Source organism: Ambystoma mexicanum, chromosome 12, assembly GCF_040938575.1.
Source record: "Ambystoma mexicanum isolate Mex_15411 chromosome 12, UKY_AmexF1_1, whole genome shotgun sequence".
In the NCBI taxonomy this organism is placed as follows: Eukaryota; Metazoa; Chordata; class Amphibia; order Caudata; family Ambystomatidae; genus Ambystoma; species Ambystoma mexicanum.
Genome location: NC_090936.1, coordinates 594,124,590 through 594,148,140, shown reverse-complemented (window position 1 = coordinate 594,148,140; position 23,551 = coordinate 594,124,590). Strand labels below are relative to the sequence as shown.

The following is a 23,551-nucleotide window of genomic DNA, read 5'->3' as shown; positions in this document are numbered from 1 at the left end:
GTCATGGAAAGGCATTCCTCACACTCCGAACTCTGGTGCGTGATTCCCAGACACCACAAACAGACCCTGTGAGGGTCCGTCAACGACATTTTCTTCCCGCAGTCTCGGCACTTTTTGAAACCGGACCGAGGGGTCGTCGGGTCGGAGGAGGATGCCATCGATATCGAGGTAAATAGTAGTTATTATATACGTTATCTTGACGAGAACTGAGCAACGGTGTTCCGAGGCACAACGAAGCGCGGAAAAACGGAACTGAGCAACGGACGCTGCGCGCGGCCTTTATAGGCAGGATGACGTCGACGTCGGCACGGAGGCCGTCGAGGGTCATCGACTCGGCGATCATCGACGCGCAGCGCCCTCTGGCGAAAAAATTTTCCGAGGCCAGCAAAGCTGAAGGATTTCTATCTAAGATAAGGAATACGTCGGAGGACACAATCCCTTCGAAAGGTGGAATATGGGCATAACCACTACAAAGTGAACTTTAAGAGTGAACGCAGTACGGAAAGGCCAAGGCTGGCAAGAGGTGTGTGACACATTTTGGCAGAGCCAAGAAGCTAACCAGGAGAAGCCAGAAAAGTGTGAACCTGCAAGTAAAAGCCAAGAGGCAAACAAAATGGCAGTTGAGTGAAGATAACTCTGCACCTTGGAGCAATCACAGAAGGGCCTGTTGGGCCAAAGAGCCTGGAGATCTTGGTTGCGCAACCTGTAATGCGTGGAGTGTATGGTCTTATAAATGCGCCTAGACCAGTGAACCCTGAATTTTGAGAACCCAAAGACATTGTGAAACAAAACCAGTGCACTGAAATTGAACTTTAGAAATAAACCAGAAGGGTCAAGTGGACCTATATTTGTGTTGAATTTCTTAAAGACTGAACCTGTGAGACAAGTTGCTAATCTTGGTGAAGGGAACCCTGAAAGTTGATGAACTACACATTCTGTCTTGAGGATGGAGCCTCACTACCTTTGTGTTTTGAACTGTGTTACCTTGGAGTAGGGGAAGGGCACCCCGATGCAACTGTATTACTGTGCGTGTGAGAAGGTAATTTTGAGACCTTTGTTGAACTTTCTTGAACTTGGGGAAGGGGAGCTGAAAGAGAGCTGCGAGCTGGAAGAAAATCAGAATTTTGAGTTGAACACCATTTCTTTTATTATTGACATCCCTACACATTGTTTAGCTTTAGTTGAGAGGGCAATTATAGGTTTTGGACACAGACAGATTTTTAAGTTGAACTCTTTGACTCAGACTTTCCTTAGTTTCTTTCAGGTAGGGAAATTCCACCTTAGCATAGGGCAAGTTAGGACTTCTACCATCTTGACATTTGATTTAATAAAGTGTTTTATTTTGAACTTTAAGTCGGTTGTCTGTGCCTTGCTTCATGATGCCTTCGCAATGGTTAAATAGATTCTGGAACCATTAAAAAAAAAATAAAAGGAAAAACTGGATATTTAATTTGATGGATATTGGGAAACCCAAATCACAGACGAGATGTAACCCTGCTATTAACTGAATTGTACAATCAAAGGTTGCTGAAACCTTTGCAATATCGGAACATAAGTGACATTTCCTTGGCTCATTTCCCCCAAAGAACTTGAATGGGCTAGTGTTTGAGGGAGGATCTTTGTTATACATGGCACCACTTGATCAAGTAGTCGACATGGATCTTCTGTGATAAGTAACTAGCTTAACATTTGCCACCATGTAGTCTCGGGAATCCAATAATAAACTCCAAATTGCCATTTTAAAATAAAATGTGTGGCCCATTCAATAATTTATTAAGGGGAAGATATATGTCTTATTTCAGTTTAGATCATGTGCAGAACAAACATTTCTGAAAACGTCCACTAAATTTCAGCGATGACCTTGCTTTTAATGTTCTTCTGACTACAGGAATCCATGTGTAGTAAGAACAGCTCTGCCATTGTAATGCGTGTGCGAAAAATTAACTAAAAGAACGTGGCGCCGATGTGCGGCCACTTTGGACATTCACTTCAATTACCTCAATGAAAGCCTACATTTTCGTGGGCTCAGTAAGTAAACGTGCATTTCTACAGCGGAGGCAAGGTCACATAATGTCAGCTGAACTAACTGTGGATAATAGTTGTATTGTCTGTTGAAGGACGAGCCAGAAAGGGAGTCGGCACATTCTGCAGGTGCAGTGTTAAGGGGTACTGGGAAAGAAGGCATGTAAGAGAAGCTGGGTTTTTCCACGTCTAGCTGGAGTTTTCCACTCTTGGCTCCTCATGCTAATTGTCTGCTCTTCGGCCGAGGGCAGTCTGGTAACCTAGAGGGGCGGGGACTCCCCCATAAAGAGAAGAGTTAGAAGACAGATAGAACTGGACCCCCGGGTGATGCAGTCTCGCTGAGAGGGAGGACGCTCCGCTCCAGACCCTGTTAGTACGAGTGATCTCTCTGCCTACCTGCTCTGGGACTAAGCAGTTTTGTGGTGGCCGAGATGAAGGTGTCTTCTGTAACCATTCTAACGGAGATGCCCTTTTTCTAGGTTTGTATACAATTGGCTATATATGTTGTGTGCATGTATAACATGTGAATAAAGGGCCTTTAAGCAGCCATTTTCTTTCTTTATAACCATTAGTCTAAGTGTGATTTCTTGCCTGAGTCCACTAACTTGTTTTGTTCGGGTATAGGGGGGACGAAAGTCTGAGGTCCCTCCACGTGACCAAGCAAAAGCAAAATAGCCACCTAGTTGACATTTTCAGATAAACTCCTAAAAGGGAAAAAACATGCGAGAAACCAGAGGGTCTTCTCACTTCTACTCCCCTGGGATCCTCTATGCAGGTGGCCAGGGAAAGGCCATCGCTTTTGGACCCTGCCCATGGGGGCAGACAAGCGAGGGAGGATCACTTGGGTACAGGGTCTTTGGGGATTGGAAGTGAGATATTCATGGGTGAGACGCGGTATTCTCAATCTGTCTTTCCGAAATAAACTCCTATACCAGCAAAGATTATGGGATATTGTACATCCAGTCCCATGATGTATGAGAAGTGTAGGAAACAGCATTACATTAGACAGGTTAAAAAAAAGGAAGAGGCCAGGTAAACATTAAGTACCTTTCTGTGAGACATGCTATCCCCTTATCCTCAGGAAAGCTAACCTGGTCTTTTCCCAACCTTTATGGGTCATTGTAAATGTGTTCCACTTCTTTTTCCCTTTAAACTCTATGGCGATACTGAGACGAATAAGAAACAGCTGTGAGGAATGAAGATTACCTGCATTACCCATGCAAGTACTAATACAAGGAAGAGGCCTGAGGATCAGCATGTCCCAATAATTCACTTAACTATGGTCAGGCAAGGCAAACCCTCTACAATCACCTGTATACTATTAGCCCAACACAGGTGTATAAATGCTGCGACAGCAGGTAGAACAGAGAGCATGGGTCGGAGCGTGAGTCAGAAGAAAAGCGGGAGAACCAGAGTGGAAGCCGAAAGAGAGGAGAAATCGAGACACCAGCACGCCAGCGGAAACCCTTGGGATCCCGCTGGTTTGGGAATACGGATCGGAGATCCCCACCTTAACGAGGCGAGCAGCAGGCGATGCATGCAGGTAAGGGCGAAGCTCCCGTCACTAGCCGGCGAGTGCCAAGAGAAGTGCCCGGCTAGTTGGCGGTCCCTCGGAAGGAAGGAGCAAAGCGAACGAGCTGCCAAAGAAGCTGCCGAGACTGGGTAAGTGTCAGAGACACTTATAATATCTGGGGCGCGCAAAGGAGGCAGTGCAGCTAAACGGTCTATATATTTATGACCGAAGCACACAAACTGACTGAAAGTAGCATCCTGCACCGATTGAAAGTAACCCAAATTACTCCTATTGAATACGGAACTGAATGAAACATACAAGGTAGCAATTAAGCAACAATAACCCTCCTTGAATACTGAAGTGAAAGAAACAAGCAAAAAGGACCACATTGATTATATTGAAGAATGAATTGAATAAAATGAGTAAAAAAGAAATATGATGAAATGCCATAGTGACTAAATTGAATGAAAGTACATATCCTGAACTTTAATTTGCACACAGAACTGAAAGGCAGAAGCCAAAAGACATTTGTTATATGAATGTAATGGTATGGAACCAACAGTAATGAATATTGAAATGAAAATTAAAAGGAAGCTAAATGTAAAGAAAGAAACCAAGGTGTTAAAATTGAAACTGCACTTTAAGAGACTGCCCATTAAGCCTTATATTTACGTTTGAATGAACACTGCCCGTTCCTGTTTGCATGACCTGTAATGGATGGACCATGTGGTCTGGAATTTTGCCTTGACCAGATAATTCCTGTATGCCAACAAGGAAGCTTGCTGTGGTGAAAGCAGGAAAACAACTGTTGATAAGCTTCAGACTTAGGGAAGGGAACCCTGAGTTGTGTAAGTGCAGTTCAAAGACTTCAAGCTTCAAGATATTGCTTTTTGATATTGACACTAAAATGGGGAAGGGAACCATGAGTTTTGGTGTTCTGAAAATGTGTTACCTTGGAACTGTGTTCGAACCTGGGGAGGGAAGGGCACATTAACCTTCATAGAACTGTATTTCCTCTAACATTCCAAGGAGGAGTGATTGAACTTGGTGGTGAACCTACTGACATTTGGGAGAAAATGCCGATGAATAGGCTAGCGCTTGAAGTAGCTCAGAACTTTACATTTCAACACTATTTTAAGTTGTTGTTGATGTCCCTACACATTGTTTTGTATTATTTGTGAGAGCAAGTATAGGTTGTTGGATTCAGGCAGACTCTTCAGTTGAACATTTTGACACAGACTGACCTTTGTTTCATTAGGTATGGAAAATCCCACCTCAGTATAGGACAAGTTAGACCTTTATCTATCCTGACATTTTCTTTAATAAAAGAGTGTTCAACTTTGAATCTGTTGTCTGGGTCTCCTTCCATGATGCCAACCTCACAGCACTCATAGGCATCAGAAAACATTTCACATACAAAGACTGGGTCAGATGCTGTGCATTACTTCACACACAAGTATTCACCTCTTAGCGAAAGTTGGAAAGAGCTTACCTTGTGAAGGATTCACCTGCAGTCCAATACCCGTCAGGACGAGAACTGCAAAAGAAAGCAAAGGCGGCAGGGAATGAGAAGAGCGAAATATGACAAGATGGACATCATAGGGAAGGAATGGAAAAATGTAAGGGATGGAGAATCTGGTATAGAAAGACAAAAACAAGGTGAGAAGAAGGGGGAGACGGAGGGGATAGAGGGTTGAGGGGTTAAGTGGGAGAAGTACAACATAGCAAAAGAGGTCACAGGAGAAAATGATGCACAGAATGAAAGTGGTATATATATATATATGGCGAAAAAACAGATACAACAGACACATCAAAAGATATACAGTAGGATTGAGTTGAGCAGGAAACAAAGTGGGGAGGAAAGGACAAGGATGAAGAAAAAGCCAAAGTGGAAAAAAGATAAAAAGGGGGAATAAGTGGTAGTTAAGAAGGGCCAGAAGATTAAAACAGAAAAAGTGGAGATGCAACAATCAGGAGAGCCATGAAGGAAGGAAGATCAAGCAGGAGAAAAAGAAAGATTAAATGAAGATGATGCCAATGAGATAACATGAAAATCTAGAGCTAAGAGGTTTCATTACAACGTAAAAAAGATTTTGAGGTATTCAACAGGTGTAATTTTGGAAACATACATCTGTGGGTGACCAGTAACATGAGCTATTGAGAAATGTTTGGTGCAACAGTTCATCTTTGCCTTTAAGTCTTTTTTAAAATATATATATATATATATATATATATATATATATATATATATATATATATATATATATATATATATATATATATATATATATATATATATATATATATATTGTGCTTCATGCGGAGCCTATCCTCTAAGAGTCGAACCGAATATCCAACCTAAGCTGCTCAGTGTTGTCTTGCTTTCAAGACAAGAACGTTGCCCTAGAGTTATCCTCCCGGGCCTAGGAGTCCTTGCAGAGTGGGCTTTGTTTTGGCCCAATTCCTCCCCAGATTCATCTAAGATGTTATGTTGTCTATGCCCACACCAATCCCTTTCCAAACCCCTCAGCACAGGGGGGGGGGTGAAGAGGGGAGCTGTGATTTAGAACAACAAAATAGATCCTGTCACCCTCCCTTATGTGTCCCAACCCTCACCCACCCACAAGTGCCTGGCATTCTGCAATCCCTCCCAGAGTTCTCCCTGCCCATCCTTTTAGATGTGGCATTGCCTGAGGCTCCACTCCTGTCAGATATCAGAGGTGATCCCAGTAGTTGGTCTACCAGGATGACAGGCCTGCTGTCAAGCACACTGCGATAAGATCAGCCTGATAGCGCAGTGCGGCTGGAGAAGCAACTCATGCACACGGGGCCACCATGATACGTCACCGCTGAGAGAATGCTCCCTGCACACGAGTGAGAGTTGAGCTCTCACGACAACACGCCTGGCCATTCATTATTTGAGTAGTGCAGCGTGCGCCACATCTACAATATTTATTTTGGTGGAAATTGCAAAAAAATAACACCAAGAAACACTCAGATGCACACTAATGCAAGGGCAGGGATACTGATAATCCATGAGGTAAGCCACCCTAAGTGTGAGTGGGAAACCCCCCTGCCAAGCTGGATAGCTGGGGGGTGCTCACAGAACCACAAGAGCAACATACTAAGCTCAGACGTGAAAGCAGAGAGATTCCGCAGCAGCGAGGAAATAGCATGCAAATGATCTGCCCGAGCACCGCGAACCAGTATTGAAGTTGGTGGACGCAGTGGTATACAGTTCGGTCCATGGGCCCGCCATTGCAGGGTCCTGCCCAAGGAATCCAGCTGGCAAATCAGTATTTGCAAAGCAGATTGTGAAATTCAAACCACCAATATTAAAACCTATAGGCATACATCAAAATTTGTGGCACAATTACCAACACCAATGGAATATATGATGGGTAGGGAAAAACCTGTCAGTGGGGGTTTTTGGAGGAGACAAGGTTCCGAGGCAGTTGGAGAGGAGACTAGAGACGCTGAAAGGAAGCAGGAGACTGGACTTTGGAGAGGAGCAAAGGGGCAGGTGGTGAGTGTGCAGAGGAGCAATGGGGCAGGTGGAGAGTGGAGCAGAGGACGACAAGGAAGAAGAGAGCAGAGCATGAGATGGAGAAAAGAGCAAATGAGTATGGGGAAAGAAGAGGAGAAAGGGGGTGAGAGAAAAGGAGGAGGCGAAAGGAGGAAGAGGAGTAGAAGGATGAGAAGGGCAAGTGGAGAAAACAAGGCAGGAGGTGTTAAGATTAGTCAAGTCGGCAAGGAAGGGCTGTGTGAGTAGGAGGGGAGAAAGAACAAGCAAGTGTTGAAACACAGAGGTTCGACAGGAGTTTAGGGATAGACTCAGAATGCATTGTCCCTTAGGAACAGGCATGTGGCGGGCGACGAGGAGAAAATTCAGGCTTGGCTGGTGGTGAATAAGACCAGAACACCTGGGCAGGGAATTGCTCAGTTGTTGAGAGAACAACTTGCAAACCTAAGTGGTGTTCTCCTATCCCACGGAAGGCTTGGGCTTGGTTGGGACACTAGCCCAGACATGCTTATGAGATCAGCACAGCTGCAATTGCAATTTGTCTGCCAAGACCAAAACAAATGGGTCTTCTGATGAAGGACAAAGTCAGCAGACACCAAAAGGCTCACACCAGGAGAATAAGGGCACATAACAATTTTGAGGCTGATGCAGAGGAGAGACCTGAAGAAATCTACGAATCTTGTTTGGAGAGACATTTACCAAGCTTAAAGAAGACTTTGCCATTTTGACTGCTCTTTGCATTTGGGCATATTTTGTACAGCAGCCTGTATACATCTAACTTTGGTCTAGAGTGACCAGCTTTGGGAAGAGGGGGAACATACACTTAGAAACTAATTGAAAGATTTCCCTTTACCTGGAGTATTTTCCCGCATACTCTGTAGATTCCAAACTGGGCATCAGGCAACCAGATTTGAGATAGACTGCTAAATCGATCTCTTTTGTTGGTATTTCTGTTGCTGACAGAATCACAAAGATACCTTTTTTTTTTAAATACCTAAATAATCAGGCTAAGAACAGGTTGGTGACGGGTGATCGCTTCTTGATGCATGTTCACTTTGAAACAACTCAAGAAAATGGCTCCGACTGAATATAAGAATCCAGTTTGAGAAACTTCCAAAACTAATTGGCACCAGCACATCACATTCAGACACCATAACAAGTCTGCTTTGAGCAATTTCAATGTTTCCGAACACTTCAGCCGTCTATGTCTATCAGGCCAGTAATTACATATCCGAGTTCCAGCTGCTGACGTATGGAACTCTCCTTGAGGTGCTGGTGCATTGGAACTCCAACCTGTGAAACTCAAGGGCTGGTGTGCTACTGGGGCCTAGAGTGACATTACCTTTTATCTTCCAGTGCTAGCATACCTTAATTTAGGAGGTGACCTCCTGAGAAGCTCCAGGCTTCCCTACCTCAACAAAACCAAAACTTGGGTCTGTCAGGCAGTCCGTGATGTCCAAATAAATGGTATACATCCTGGTCTGAACTTCTAAACTGTCCCTACCACTGAAACACAAAAGTGCAAAAGCAACAAAACCATATCCCAGGAGAATGCCTCCCATGTCCTGGGTCGAAATGTCTATGGCCGGGAGAAGGATTCCCCCTCCTCCTAGCTGTAGGTTAGAATTTTGCTTGAAAGTCTTTTCTTCATATTCGGCTCTCTATTTCTCTCACCTTGGTTGCTTCCCTTAAAGTTCCTTTTAAGGATTTTTTCCTTTTTGTTGAAAAGAAAGGGGGAAAGGGAAACTGACACTTGGGGTGATCCAGTGTTCAGACAATGCTGCTTCAAGGGGCACCTAGATGCTGCCGAAGCCAATTTCCAAAGGATGCTGCCTCCGCTTACCAGATTTCACCAGTTTTCTTTGTCTTTCCTGTCACTTAAACACTAATCACCAAGTTAAGGGAAGAGCCCGTATTCTAACCCTATAGAAGGACTCCCTTCTCCTGGACAAAAATCTTCCACAATTCGTGTTTCACAAAGTTCCACAAATGGAGAAATAGAAGGGAGAAGGAAATGAACAGTTGTGCTGTATACATCACAGTAAGTTCATTCCGGAGACAAAAGCCACGTAGAGTTGGAATGTAGCTAATTTAATGATAGCATTGGTATTTTAGTAGAACCTCATTGAGGAGCTGATGTGTGCAAATTCTGCTATATGGGTGAACTTGACTTTAGATAACCTATATTTACCCCCCCCCTCAATTCCACCCATGGTTTCCTATCGCAAAGGAGCGCTGCGCATCGTATTGCCAGTATCCTGCACGTACAGGCAGCAGATGGCAGGTGAAAGGGACTTTGGAAGGCAGGATCACTTCTGCTGGGCCCACCTAGCCAGACAGCTGCTGTTCATAATTCCGTATTTGTTTAACCTTTCTTTGTTTTGCAGGTGCAGACAAGAAACACCTGTTGCACTTGCTTCTCCATTGTGGGAACTGTTACCATTTGAGTTTCCTGTTGTGCAGAGAGGAGCTGGTGTGTCACTCCCTTTGCCGCTAGCCTACCAGGAACCATGTCCATTAGGGTTGTGCAGTTACTCAGGACCTGATGAGGCAAACACACCTACACCGCCCCAGATCAGAGTTGGAATCTGTGCACATACTCCTGTTTGACGCACCATCTTAATGCCCGCTTCTTTGCCCCCCCAGAATTTGGTGTGCCCAACCCTACCTGAAAGCACAACTCAACAAAGAGGGCAGAAGTCGTCTGTTTGCATTAAGACTCTACTACTGTGAGAAACCTGAGGGTATTGTTCCTCCTGTACCCCATGGATCCTCTGCACAGGTGGCCAGAGAAATGTCATTGCTCTTGGATCCTGACCTTGGGGGTGGATAAGCGAGGGAGGATTACCTGGGTGGAGGGTCTGTGGGGACTGGGAGTGGGATGCCCTTGGGAGAGACATGGTATTCCCCCTTCCTTAACATAGACTTACCCTCCAGTCCCATAGCCTTCATGGGCCATTTCCATGCATGCCCTATCTTACCCTGCAAGTACCCACCAAGTACTGAGAAGAGGAAGAAGCAGCTAGGAGTATTACACACCTCGTATTACAAACACCACTCTAGTACTGGGACGAAGAAGAGGGGTATGAAGGTATCCAATACTGAAGGTCAGGCACGTCCCATTAATTGGGTTAAGTATGGTCAGGCAAGACAAGCCAACAACTCACACCTGAGGCCCCTTAATAGGGCTCAGGTGTATTTTTTTGTAACCATTTATTTTGGGAATTGGTTCAAATCATAAGATACTTTCTCCTAATAAAACATTTAACTTGAACTTGATCAGAAGCACAGAATAATAAGTAAGCACCTCTGGTGCGGGCACATAAAACACAACACAATGTCCTCATGCCAAAAGTCTCTGCAAATTTTTCCACTCAGCTGGCCATAGTCCCTTCCTGCTGTGGCCATGGTTCGTGATCAGGCTCAGAGCCTTAACTTGGATGCGTTTGCCTCTATACTATCTCATTGGTCCATCGATGCCCAATCTTCATCTGCTGCCCCAGCCCAGTTTCCATCTCCCCCCCCATCCCCCTACCCAGCAGAAAAGCACTGCTGGGTCCCAAATATCACAAGGCCTGGAGAAGGCCAGCATCAGTTTGCAATGTTCCCTGCTCTGTATCACAGCACCAAGCAAGGTATTTTAGCCATTTCCCTACCGTCGGAGCTACAGGAGTTGACCACAGCATAGGAACGCACTGCGTTTCTAACAGTATGTAAATGGAAGTACTTTTCTGCTCACTTTAGGAAACCCTGATAGCCAACCGAACAAACAGCAAAGAATATTAAAAGGCACCTCCTGATAATTAATTTGTCCCGTCATGTTTGCCACCTGACACAAAAAACTGGACTAAGCAGGGCACTCCCATAACAGGGGGCAGGTAGGCATGGCGAATAATCCTATATTGGATGAACTTAAACATAGAGCTCATGGCCACTTTTTTAGTATAAGAGCAAGCACATATATTGCCATCTCTTGTCATCAATATCCCGTCCCACATCAGCCTCCCACGCCATCTTGCTAACAGGGGCCTCCCTTGGGGTCAAATTCTGCCCCATCGGATAAATCGTGGACCCAACACGCTTTGCATTCGCTGAGTTGATGAGGTATTTCAGCAGAGGGAATATTTCGGGCTCAGGGGGGGGGGGGATTAGTGAACAGGCCCCAAACGCCTCCTGGGTCCTGAAAAACTGAAATGGCAACCCGAACGCCCTCCCCAGCTTAGCCTGTACCTGTTCTAAAGAGACAAAAGTCCCCTCAGCGTGAAAGTCATACATGTTATTAACTCCAAAAGTAGACCAATCCCTTCATATTACTCTATCACAGGTTGGAGCAAGGCTCTGAATATCCCTCTGAATATCCCAAATATTCAACTCAGGAGCATACGGGAGCCACACCCCCATTTTCAGGCAAAGCCTTTTACAGGCATGAACTGTGCAAGCTGCAGGGTTGAAGGGGCACGTGTCATTAATCTGTCTAGCAACCAGCATGCCCTGCAGAGAGTAAGGGTGCACCGACTTCTGCTCAATCCGAACATGTGGGTAGGGCGGCGAGCCCAGCATACAATAGGACGCAAACGAGACATGGGTGGCCAAAAAAATGTAGTACCATATCTGGCATATTAAGCCCTCCCTGCTCCCATAGCCGCATCAACATTCCCCACCTAATTCTGGGAGTCTTTGGGCTCCAGACAAGTCTGGTTAGCAAAGCATTCAGGTCTTTGAAAAACTGGGAGCTAGGCCAAACTGGTATTATGAGAAAGAAATAAAGCAATTTAGGGAGGATTACCATCTTAATGATTGAACTTCTTCCCATAGGAGAAATTGGAAGAGATAACCAATCGGCTGATTTTACTCCCTAATGTCTCCATGTAGGCCTTGTGGTTGTCCTTTAACAATTGGGGAGGACTCCTGCTAATCACTACACCCAGATACCCCGCCAAGGTCTGCTCCCAGCAGTACCGTTCCCTACCAGGCGGTTGCTGCGTAGCATCGTTTAGTGGGAATTGGATTGACTTGGACCAATTTACCCGCAGCCCTACAACCTCCCTGAATGCCTCAATCTCATGGGAGAGAGGCACCAGATACCGACCTGGGTCTTTGACACAGAATGACATCATCGGCATAGAGGGATATCAACTCTCTGGCGCCCCCCAGCACCAGCCCAGGATGACTCTGCAGTGCCCTCAAGCGGACCGCAAGCGGTTCCATGGCCATCGTAAAAGGTAGAGGGGACAGCGGGCAGCCTTGCCGTGTCCCATGCCCAAAAAAGAATGCATCCGAATGCTTGCCAAACAAGCTAACCTTTGCTGTAACCTCGGAGTATAGGACTCTGATGCATTGCAAAAAGGCTCCTGGGACACCCACCTTCACAAGAACTGAGAACAGATAGTCCCAGGCGACGGAGTCAAACACCTTCTTCATATCCAAAAGCGCCCCGACTGCTTGCACAGAGGGGTCTATCTGGGCTGGCACCACAAATAGCCTGTAATGAAGCACAGTGGAACGACTAGGCATGAACCACGCCTGATCTGGGTGCACCACCGAAGGGAGAAAAGGAAGCAATCTGTCCGCCAAGATTTTAGAGAAGATTTTTGTATCCATATTAAGGAAATTGGTCTGTACGAGGCACATTCCATTGGCTCTTTACCCGGCTTCAATATTAAACAGACGATGCCATTGCGCATAGTACAAGGAAGAGCTCCCATCTGCAGAGCCTCCTGCCACACCCGGAGTAAGTAATCTGAAACCTTGGGCCGTATTCCTTATAGAACTCTGCAGTGATCCCGTCAGAGACCCCAGAGCCTTAGCCATCTTGAGATCTTTAATCACTCGCAGAATGTCGGACTCAGTAATGGGGGTACTCCAACACCTCCCTAGCCTGCCCACTGAGTTCAGCCAACTGCGCATCTTCAACAAAACGCTTCAGAATCTCCCGGTTCCGCGCTACCCCAGCCACATACAGTCTGCTATAAAATACCTGAAATTCCTCTAATTTCATCTAAGGGTCTGAGACAAGAGAACCGCCCTCTTCGTAATTACTGGAATTTCTGTTTGGCCCCTATCGCCCCGCAGCACTCTAGCCAAGTAGCAGCTCCGCCTCCCCTCTTCGCCATACCTCCGGGCAAGATGGGGAGTGGCCAGAAAACACACCTCTCTATATGCCTAATACCTAAACTGGTCAAGGGCAGTTCTAATTGCCATCAGGCTGTCCACAGAGGAGTGCTGCACATCACCAGACTGCAAACTCTTCAGCTTGGACTCCAGTTGCGAGAGCATCCTCCGGATTAACCGAAATACCCCGCATTCCATGGAAATGCACCACCCCCACAAGTGCACCTTAAAGGTCTCTACAGACCCTACATTGCACTCAAAGAAGGTTGTTAGGACGTCAAGCACTTCGCTGCGAAATACAACATCTAGTAGCCTCTGACCCTTGAAGTGCCAGTGCGGTCTGTTAATCAATAGATTTTCCACACGGAACTGCCACAAAAGTTGGGAGTAGTCGGACAGCGTCCTGGAAAGGATCCTACAACTTTTCGGATTATGAACAAGTGACTACCCCACCAATATATAGTAAATTCTAGACTGCATATCGTGGACGGAGGAGTAAAAAGAAAACTCCCTGCCCTCGGGGTGTAACGTTCTCCACAGATCCATTAGCCCAAAAGTCTTCCAACCCTTCCAGTATCACTCTAGCTGCCATAGACAGCGGCTTTAGCCGGGGGTGGACTTATATTTTTCGAGGTGTAGCAGGACATTAAAATCCCCTGCTATAATGAGTTGGGTATGCGAAAACTCTAGGCATTTGGACCACAGGGAGTCATAAAATCCAGGGTCATCGCTTTTCAGGCCATATACATTTATGAACATGAATAAGTTCCCAGCTAAAGTCCCTGATACTATCACATAACTCCCCTCGGGGTCCCGCTCTAAGTGTAACCCTAGGGATCTGTGACTAACAATCGAGACACCGCAGGAATATGAGGAATAGGAGGTATAAAACCGGGCATCACCCCAGGATTTAGCGAACACCTAATTGATTCGTCCCATCAACTGTGTTTCTTGGAGAAATAGGATGTTGGCCCCATGCCGCTCCCCGTAGGCTAAGACCTTTTTGCTTTATTATTTAACCCTCAAACATTCCAGTAATGGAGAGTACATTGCTGCATTAACTGCAGCTCAAACATTATTTACCCCCAGCACACATGACTTCCTCGGCTCCATTGCAGCTCGCAACCAGCACTGCCCACTGATCTCGAATCGTACCTCAAGGTGAACCATTTTAAATTAGGAACCATCAAAGCAATCTCACGCCCACCCCCCCTCCACTGTTGCTAACACCCCCTACTCCACCCCTGCTAACCCCCAACCAACAGGAACATCCCACTTAATGTGACCCTGCTCCACTGGGGCAGGAGCCTGCTATCCCCCCACTCCCGCACAAAACCCCACCCCAACCAGGCAGTGAAGACCCCCCCCGCTCAAAGATCAACAACCCCAAACAATGAAAAAGGGGTAACTACCCAGAGACACCAGGCGCACTGCCCAGAGCCTAACCCGCTGGAGACAAGGCTGCACCCAGACTGAACATACTTATAAAACAAACTGGACCGAATCGTTACATGCTTAACCCCATCAAGAACCCCACCGTAGGAACAGCTATTTTGCTTATGGTCCACTCCAATGCCGCAGTGGAGCCAGCAGCGGCCGGGAAGACAGCACCTCATTCCAGCCCAGCTGAGGAACACAACATCCAGTTTCAAGCTGCATCTCAGCAATGTCATTGATTGCGTAATGGAGTCCAAAAACTGAGAAGCTGCTGCTGTGTCTGCAAAGAAGTATGTCTTTTCAGCATGAATCACTCGAAACCTGGACGGGTACAGCACTGCGTATTGTAGGCCTGCGTCGCGGGGACAGCGCTTTAAAGCTGAAAACGATAGTGAGACTTCTGGACTGAAGTTCGGATAAAAAGGAGATACTGAGCCCTTGGTATTGTAGTTCTGCTAATTCACGGGCCTTTGCGAAGAATGTGGTCCCTATCGCAATAATTTAGAAGGCGGGCAATCACCTGCCGGGGGCTCTACCTGGCTTTGGCACCACAGGGGAGGGGGGGTTAACCCCCGAAACCTCTGTCCACTTTATTTTTTTTTTTATTCCCTTATACAATTTTGTAAACATTTTTAACCCCCCGCCCCAAAAAAAGATGAGTTTTTTTTTCAAAAATAAATTTGCAGTAAAAAACCCTGCGATGAAAAGTCCCGCAATCAAAGGACGGTATACCCTCCACTGGTACCAGAGTGCTGGACTTCCAACCCTCTTTTAAGCAGAGAAACTGAAGGGGAAAAAGACAACTTTTCCTGTTTCTTGACTCCCTTTGCCATCCGCCCAACCCTGCGTAGATGGCCACCAACTCCGGGGCACTCACGCGTCCACTCCTGGAAAGTGGGGTACAGTTTAAGTTACTTACCTGTAACCATTGTTTTCCAACATGGGTCTGCAATGGATTCACATGCTTAGGAGTATTCCCCGTGGTCAGGCTGGGAATCCTCGGTAAAAGAAAAACTGTTTCACTTTCACTTTAAAACTGTATTTCTCCTCTAAACCAATCACTGTCCTCTGGGTCATACTGCCCACACCCAATGACAGTCCTCTCCCTTAGCTCCACCCCTGGTGGCCTGCTTCAGATTTGGTAAGCACGAAAAGTGGCAGTATGAACCAAGAAGAGCAACAGAGGGGAAGGCGGATGGGATCGCATGTGAATCCATGCCAGACCCATGCTGGAGAACAATAGTTACAGGTAAGTAACTTAAACCATCTCCAGCATGGGGTTTGGCATGGATGCACATGCTCATGAATAATGATTACACAGCAGTACATATACACAACCATGGGAGGTGGCAAGGCTCACCAGAAGCAATAAACACTCACCTCAAACAAATAGGTTGCGTAGCACCACTTGGCTGACTCAGGACTCCTCCCTGGAATCCCTGTCGACGAGACCTTGAACGAAGCTTGCTGCATCCTCCTGGACCTTTGAATTGCCCAGTGAAGCCCTGCTGTTGCGCTGAAACTCCTTTTTCAATTCGACAGAGAAGCTTTGGGAGGGACGACTTCTTCCCTTGGGTTAGTGGGGCCAACTAACCCCGAGACAAACTCCACTGGACCACTGATTGGCTGTCGCAAGAAATGAGTGCCAGGGGTCGAGAAATCCGTAGTCGAGTGCAACGTCTGAAATCCAGCCAGAAGCTCCAGGAGTCTCCTAAGGGCCCTCCAGAAGCAGGACGACCAGAGCTCAAGTCCCCTCACCAGAGTGCAGGACCCGAGGAGTGAAGGAAGCCCAAGCGGTATCCGAGATCCGCAATGGTGCCGTTTACCATGCACTGAAACCACAAAGTGCAGCTGAACCGAAAAGAGCCAGAAGCTGCCGACGACATCCAAAGTACCACTGCAGCAGCCCTCCAGACGTCCTGCCTCGTGTCCCCACAACTGAGGCTCAGGAACCCAGGGTCTGCATCGCTGCAACCGGACAGAATCCAGCTGGACCACTCTTCTTCTAACCAGAGATGCTGTTTAGACTTGGGGTACTTACCTCTTTGTCTTTGAGCTGTGCTTTTCTAATTTGAAAAGTGCAGTGGCTTACCTTTAGAGTTGATTCCTACAATGCTTTTCACAGGTTTAACAGCTTGTGACCCTACAAGTGATTTCTACAAACTTTGTAACTTTGTGCAAGGCTTTTTTTTTTTCTAAGAAGTGCCTCCGCTCCATAGACTGTTCCGATTGACTTAGGCTGTCCTGGCTCCCTGCAGAGTCTTCTAGCCCATGGACTTTGATATTGCTGTCCTTCGTAGGTGGTAACTAGTTTTAGACTGTTATTGCTGGGAAAGGCTTGTCTAGATTTCATTGGAAGATTTAAGTGTCCTCACATATATGCAGAGATCCTGTTTAACCCTTTTCCTTCCTTAAACCTTTCCGTTCTGCAACCTCCGTAATCTGCAAAGTATAACTAGTGTAATGTAGAAATGCCATTACTGTCCTTGTGATTGAACTCACCTCAGGGTGTGGGAATTGTGTACGAAGCATATCTAAAGATCATCCACTAACTTGTGCTGATCCTGAAAAGTATTTTAAAGTATATTTACGTTGTTAGACAAATTGCCTTTTTAACGAATGCTCATTTAAAAATTGATGTTAAATAAATAACTATTTATAGGTTACCTGTGTTTACGAATTTCATTGCTACAGCTCTACGGCTCACATTTAGCCCTCTTGAGACAGGCCGGGCTGCTCAGTCACATTACCAACTTGTGTATTACAGACCTATACCAAAAGGTGGGTTACCAAATACCAAGCAGATAAGTGTTGTGTTGTCTCACACAGTGTGACTGCACCAATTCTTACCTAACAGTGTGCGTGTACCTCCACGTAGCAGCCCTGCAGATGTCGAGCAGGGGCACACCAGAGAGAAACACTGTCGTTGCTGCAATGGCTTTGGTGGAGTGGGCTCTCGGCCGGCCTGGCAGTGGCCTGCTAGTCAGTTGATGACAATGTACGATGCAGCCGGAGAGCCAACAGGTGATAGAAGCCTTAGACAAGGCCTTTCCTTAATTTACAGGTCCAAAGTTGACGAACAACTGAGAAGTCTTCCGAAAATTCTTTGTTTGTGCCACATAGAACTTCAAGGCATGAGCAACGTCCAGCGAAAGCAGGGCCCTTTCCGCTGGCGATGACGGATTCAGAAAGATGACAGGTAACACCAAAGGTTCGTTGAGATGGAATTCCGACGGTACCATTGGCATAAAGGTGGGGTGTGTACGCAGTACCACCTTTGAAGCGTGGAAAGACAACTAAGGCTGCTTGCAAGGCAGGGCCTGAATCTCCCCGACTCGCTTGGCCGAGAAGATGGTCAGGAGGAAAGCCGTTCCACGAGAGAAACTTGAGCGGGGCCTGATGCATAGGTTCGAAGGTCACTCCCATGAGTTTAGTCAAAACAACATTGAGCTCCCAAGCCGGGGCAGGGGTCTTCGCTGACGGGAAAATCCTGAAGAGTCCTTGGAGTAAAATCTTGGGCGAAGGGAACCCTGAGAGTTGCAAGAACTAAGAGACGCTGTCTTGGGGAAGGGAACCCTCAAGACCTCCTTTTTGTATAAAATATACTGTTTTGAACTTGGGGTGAAAAACAAGAAGCACTCTGAGCTCAGAACAGCCAATACTTTATTTTTTAACACTATTCTGTTGGCTAAAACCCCACACCACGTTTTTCTAGATGTGAAGATAAGCCAAAGTTTTGACACAAACAGACATTTGATTTGAACTTACAGACACAGACTTTCTTTAGTTTTCTTTAGGCAGGAGAAATCCCTACCTTAGTTTTCGGGAAAGTTAGGCCTTATACCATGCTGACATTGAAATAAAACATTCTTTGAAACTTGAAATCTGTTGTCTGTGTCATCTCTTGATACCATGCCTGTCTCACACAGCACATCTGTTATGCAACACTCACCAATCCCCAGCAGCACTAGGACGAAGGAGGCAATCACCACCTTTCGGTTCTTCTGGATCAAGGGGTGCCGCGTCCAACTGCAAGAAAGGAAGAGCGGTCAGACACAGAAATAACAAAGTACAGTGGGGCAGGTGACTGAGCAGTTGAGCGAGATAGCCATATAGCTGTGGAGAGAATTGAAGAGGAGGAAACGGTGACAGAGCTGTGGATGCAACGTGAGCTAGACAGCCAGTGAGCTCACACAGATCTGGGGAGAGGAATACAGACCGGAAGACAACGTGTTGGGAGAGAGAGGAACAGAGCTGGGGCAAACATTGCAGATCTTTAGGGTGAGTGACAGGGGTTCGTAGGTGGGAGGGGGATGAGACTGTTAGAAAGCGCATCATGGGAAGTGACACAGCTGAAAAAGGCTTCCAGAGCGCTTAGTGGAGAGCCAAGAGGCATGGGGGTGAGGGACAAAAGACCAACAAATAACTGGAGACAACTGGCATAGTTGGTGGTTGCATGGGGGAAAGGAGGAACTTGCTCAAATAGCCATATACTCCAAGGTACTCTGCAGCGTATGTCCAAGAACATATTGTTCGGGGCAATGGTCTAAGATCCGGAAGTGGCAGTTACAACCCAGGGGCTCTTTAGTAGATGCACATCTTGAGCCGCTTCCCGACCCTCCAAGCGTTGATGGCCAGAACGTTCTCGCTCTAGCTGCAGCACGCGGACAAGGCCTCCGCTTAAATAACAGGGGGGGAGGATGATCAGCGTACATTTCAAATATCATGCTGAATAAATGCCATAGTTTCATCAGGAGGAACTGATAGAGTCTGTGCCCATCTGTATCCTAACCCCGGTGTATATCTGTTCTGTTGTTCCCTCTGTAAAGCGCTCCGTCATGCATCTGTGCTGTTGTATACCTCTGTAAAGCGCTCCTTTATGAATCTGTACTCTTGCATACCTCTGTAAAGGGCTCTGTTATGCATCTGTACTGTTGGATTGTATACCTCTGTAAAGCACTATGCTTCTGTACTTTTGTATACCACTGTAAAGCGCTCCGTTACGTATCTGTACTGTTGTATACTTCTCTAAAGCGCTCTGTTGCTTCTTGCAGCTAAGTCCGCGCTCAATAAATACAATAATAATATTAATAATAATGAACTCACAACAAAAGTCTGGCATCTCTTGGCAAGGGTCTCCAGATGATAAAAAATATGTCCGATCTATCCTTGGAATTATGCTTTGGCATGTTTGGACCATGCTGGTTTACAGCAGAGCCTGTCCGTCACTGAAGCGATGTGCCAAGGCTGTGTCCTGAATCCTGTTATTTAATATTTACTAAAAGGTATTTAAGTACTAGTTAATGGATGTAGATGACTTTGTAAGCATTTCCTCAAGAATGGATGCCCTCGAAAGTGTCAACATATTTGTCCATTTAGCTTGAGGGTCTCCTGTCTGCCAACACTAGGTGGCCAGGACAGCCGCCCGATTAACACAGATGGCTCTGGGGGTGGCATGTTTCAGTAGATGTCTTGGTGGGAAGGCTGTGGTGCCCACCCTAGAGGCTTCTCAGGGATCATGCGTTGTATCAGTGCTATGGGTCAATACATCTGTGAGAATATGCAATTTAAGATTATTATATTTAAGCAACTCCTAGGGTGTCCCCATTCCTACGATCAGCGAAGTCTTCATCTTGAAATTGGTGTCACTCCTGTTAGTAACCGTATGGCCTAAGCTACCCTCTTCGTTTATGGACAAATCTAGAGGTGCCACTGTCCAGACAGATCCTGGAGGACAGTGGGTCGTCAGGTAGGGTAGATGGCATCCTTTTGCTCAGTTACATCACAACAATGTTAACAGAATTGGTGTTATGCCTCTAGAGAGGGGCGCCTGCTACCTTTTTTTTGTATTTTTGTAAGAAACTTAGGGTTGGTCACCCTACGTTACCTGGGGGAATTCAGATGTGGACCCCTTGCTCACGGTGTTCAGAGAGGCACAGCTCCACCTCACTGATGAGGCCCAACAAGGCTGAAACGCGTGTATGGGGTTGCTGTTGGTACTCTTGTTCAAAGGAGGTTTGCGTGGCATTTCCGTGCTGGACTGCCCTTGTAGGCGGGAGAAAGACTGATATGCAAATGGATATTCCTCCTTTGAGAGTCAGCAGCCATCGCTTTTTGCTCACTGAACTTTTCACAAAGTGTGAAATAAACACAGAACAGGTTATCATGCCATGTTCTTTCTAGAGAGGGGCGCCTGCTAACTTTATTTTGTAGAATTGGTATGGCATCCTTTCGAGGCAAATCTTTCTCACTGGCACATACATATGCCACAACTAAATTACAAGTCTGTCTGATATGAAAGGTTTGCAGCTTGTACGAGTCTTCTGTGATAAACAGCTTTGTCACATTATCTGACGAAGGTTCAAGGGGCAGGGAGTGTCATTGGACTGAGGTGCCTTGCCGTTGAGGGCATACAATCCTTAGAACCGTGAAACCAAATGCCCTCATTTAGAGCAAGTCAAAAGTGCTGGCGTTTTGGTGGTGCAACCCTCACACCTGCAGAGCATCTGTGATGGGGTGGCCCGTGAATTGGCAGAGCACCTCCTCCCATTTAGCCCTTGGTATCAGGCGGCTATATAGGTCTAAATAATGATTCATTAAGACGTAATCTTGTAACAGCGCCTCAATACCCTTGGGATGTGTGAGCGCTTTATAAATGCAAACAAATAAATAAATAAATGAGTAAGTAGAGCAGCGTTCTGCTTTGTTATGCTTGCTGCAAATGCAAGGCTGCAATGTTTTTACTGCGATGGTGATCCTGCATTGCCAGCATTTCGGTTTTCTGTGGATCACCTCCAGGATCCCTGCCAGATTGTGGACCTTTTTGGCAATGTAGGAGGGGAGAAATCGCCCAATGTAAGGGCCATGCATTGGGGGTGTACATACCTTATTGTTTCCTCTGATGTGTTATTTCATGTATGTTTGGAGCACTTAACATGTTATTGCATTATCCAGTTTATTTAATGCATATGGTTCATGGTGAAATAAGCATTTGTTGTGTTGGTTTCATACACGTTAAAAAGTATAGAGAAGGCAGGGCTGGCATTGAGATGGCCTGCTCCATGTCTGCTGAGAGCGCTGTGCTCAATGGCATGACGAAAGGACAGGCCAGGAGAAACCGAGGATGCAGTGCCACTACAAGGTCACACTTCACACCAGGGACAGTGCATAGTGCCTTCTTCACAATCCCAGCGAGCCTCTCATCATCCAAAATGGCAGGCAACTAGTGCGAGTACCTGGAAATACCATGGTAGTGCCTGTGAAATGCACCTCAAATGCCTACAAAAGAGAAACACTGCTGGCTATGCCAGTGTCTGTCGTTAACAGGAATTCAGTGCAAGAAACGAACATATGTGAGGCCATACATATGGCTTATACATAACATGGCATTTGGTTAAGACATTCTAATTATACTGGGAGCCGACTTACAACTGGAGTGACTGCTTAGAGATGAAGTGAGCCCCATAAAAGCCGACAGTTTGATCCTACTGCATGATGCAACTTGCTCAAAGAGCTCCCAGGAGAGTCTGCTTTTGGTAGAACAAGAAATGGGGATTAGCATGATCAAAAAGGGAAGGTAGTTTTTTTGGCTACCAAGAATACAAACAAACATACATCGGATGCCTCATTGGGAGGGCATGGGAGAACAAACCCGGTGAAGCGAAAGATGGGAGAGCAAAGATCGACATATAGAATGGCAAGAAGATAGTAGTAGACAGCTTGGTCAGGGTCTGGTGAGAGAACTAGAGAGACCAAGAGCAAGTGCAAAAGTGCGAGCATATGAGAAGGGGGCGAAGGGGGAAAAGAGCAGGAGAGAGTGAGCGAGCGAGCGAGGCAGAGAGAGAGAGAGAGCACGACCTGTGGGCGGCAGAAGAGAGAGCTTAAAGGGGAAGGGAGATGTTGACAAGTGGAGAGAGTAAACATTCTAAATTCCGCAAAACACACCAGAGGAAGGAGGTTCCCCCACCCCTTTAAGCTAACCCCATTTTCAATTATCTCCTGGCCCGCCTCATCTAGCCCCTTAACAATAGGTCATAAGGTTTGGTGCTCTTTGGTCGATGTTCAGAATCCCAATCCTACAAAATCTTCACTGAGAGAATTTGTTTTATTATTATTTATGCCCTTACCTACCTTTTTGGATCCCCACACATGCCTCCCCCACTGTGCCCCTTCAACTCACACTTACTGACACCTCTCCCCTTCCTCGCTACTGTCGGGGGAAAGCCGGGGTTTTGTTTTAATGCACATTTTTCGTGATTATGTGTCGAAAAAGGCATAATCGGGATTCTGTTTCTTGACTAACACAAAATATCCCACGGTTGTTGGTGCTCAAGTTACATCCACCCCATTGGCTCATAGTGCTCACTGCACTGCCACAACCAATTAGCATTCCCAGCTTTCCCAACTCCCTGAAAACGTATGCTAGCTCCCAGGGCTTATTCAGTCCATTGCCCTCACACTACATCCCTGTTTGCCTGTGCTTCTTGAGCTACCCCACCAACACCCACGTGTTCAAGATGACTTCCCCCACCACACTTTCCAATGCCTCCCAATCATGGAGGATCTATTGTTCCGGGAGCAGATTCAAGAGTTTTAGGAGCCACCTATATGCAGTAGCTCAATCCTGAGCTCCCTTTTATAGGAGCTCCCAGTGCTCCACAATCGCCCAATTCCCAATAGCTTTCAAGGCTTCCCGAGGTCCCTGCTCCTTGGCCCTCCCAGGAAGTCCCTGTGCCACCTCTCCACTGGCTCAGTAGCTCCCAGTGCGTCTGAGCTCTCCATCGCCAATGACTTCGAGTGATTCTTTGGGAGTCCGGGGGCTACCCGTGCTAGCTGAGTTCCCCATTAGCAGGAACTCATAATGCAACCAGAGCTACAGTGTAGCTCCAAGGGATTCATGCGCTCCCAACCCCCAGAAGGTACCAGTACCTCCTGTGCACCCCATC

General features: G+C 46.4%; 1 protein-coding gene across 1 annotated transcript in view; it reads right to left on the bottom strand.

Annotated features, from left to right (window-relative positions):
- The window catches only part of TMEM134 (transmembrane protein 134), a 93,498-nt gene that overhangs the window by 9,859 nt on the left and 60,088 nt on the right, over window positions 1-23,551 (bottom strand). The window contains exons 4-5 of the mRNA XM_069628966.1: window positions 18,559-18,635; window positions 5,028-5,072 (exon numbers count right to left, since the gene is read on the bottom strand). Of these exons, the coding sequence (XP_069485067.1) occupies window positions 5,028-5,072; window positions 18,559-18,635 (122 nt within the window). The remainder of the gene's footprint in view (window positions 1-5,027; window positions 5,073-18,558; window positions 18,636-23,551) is intronic.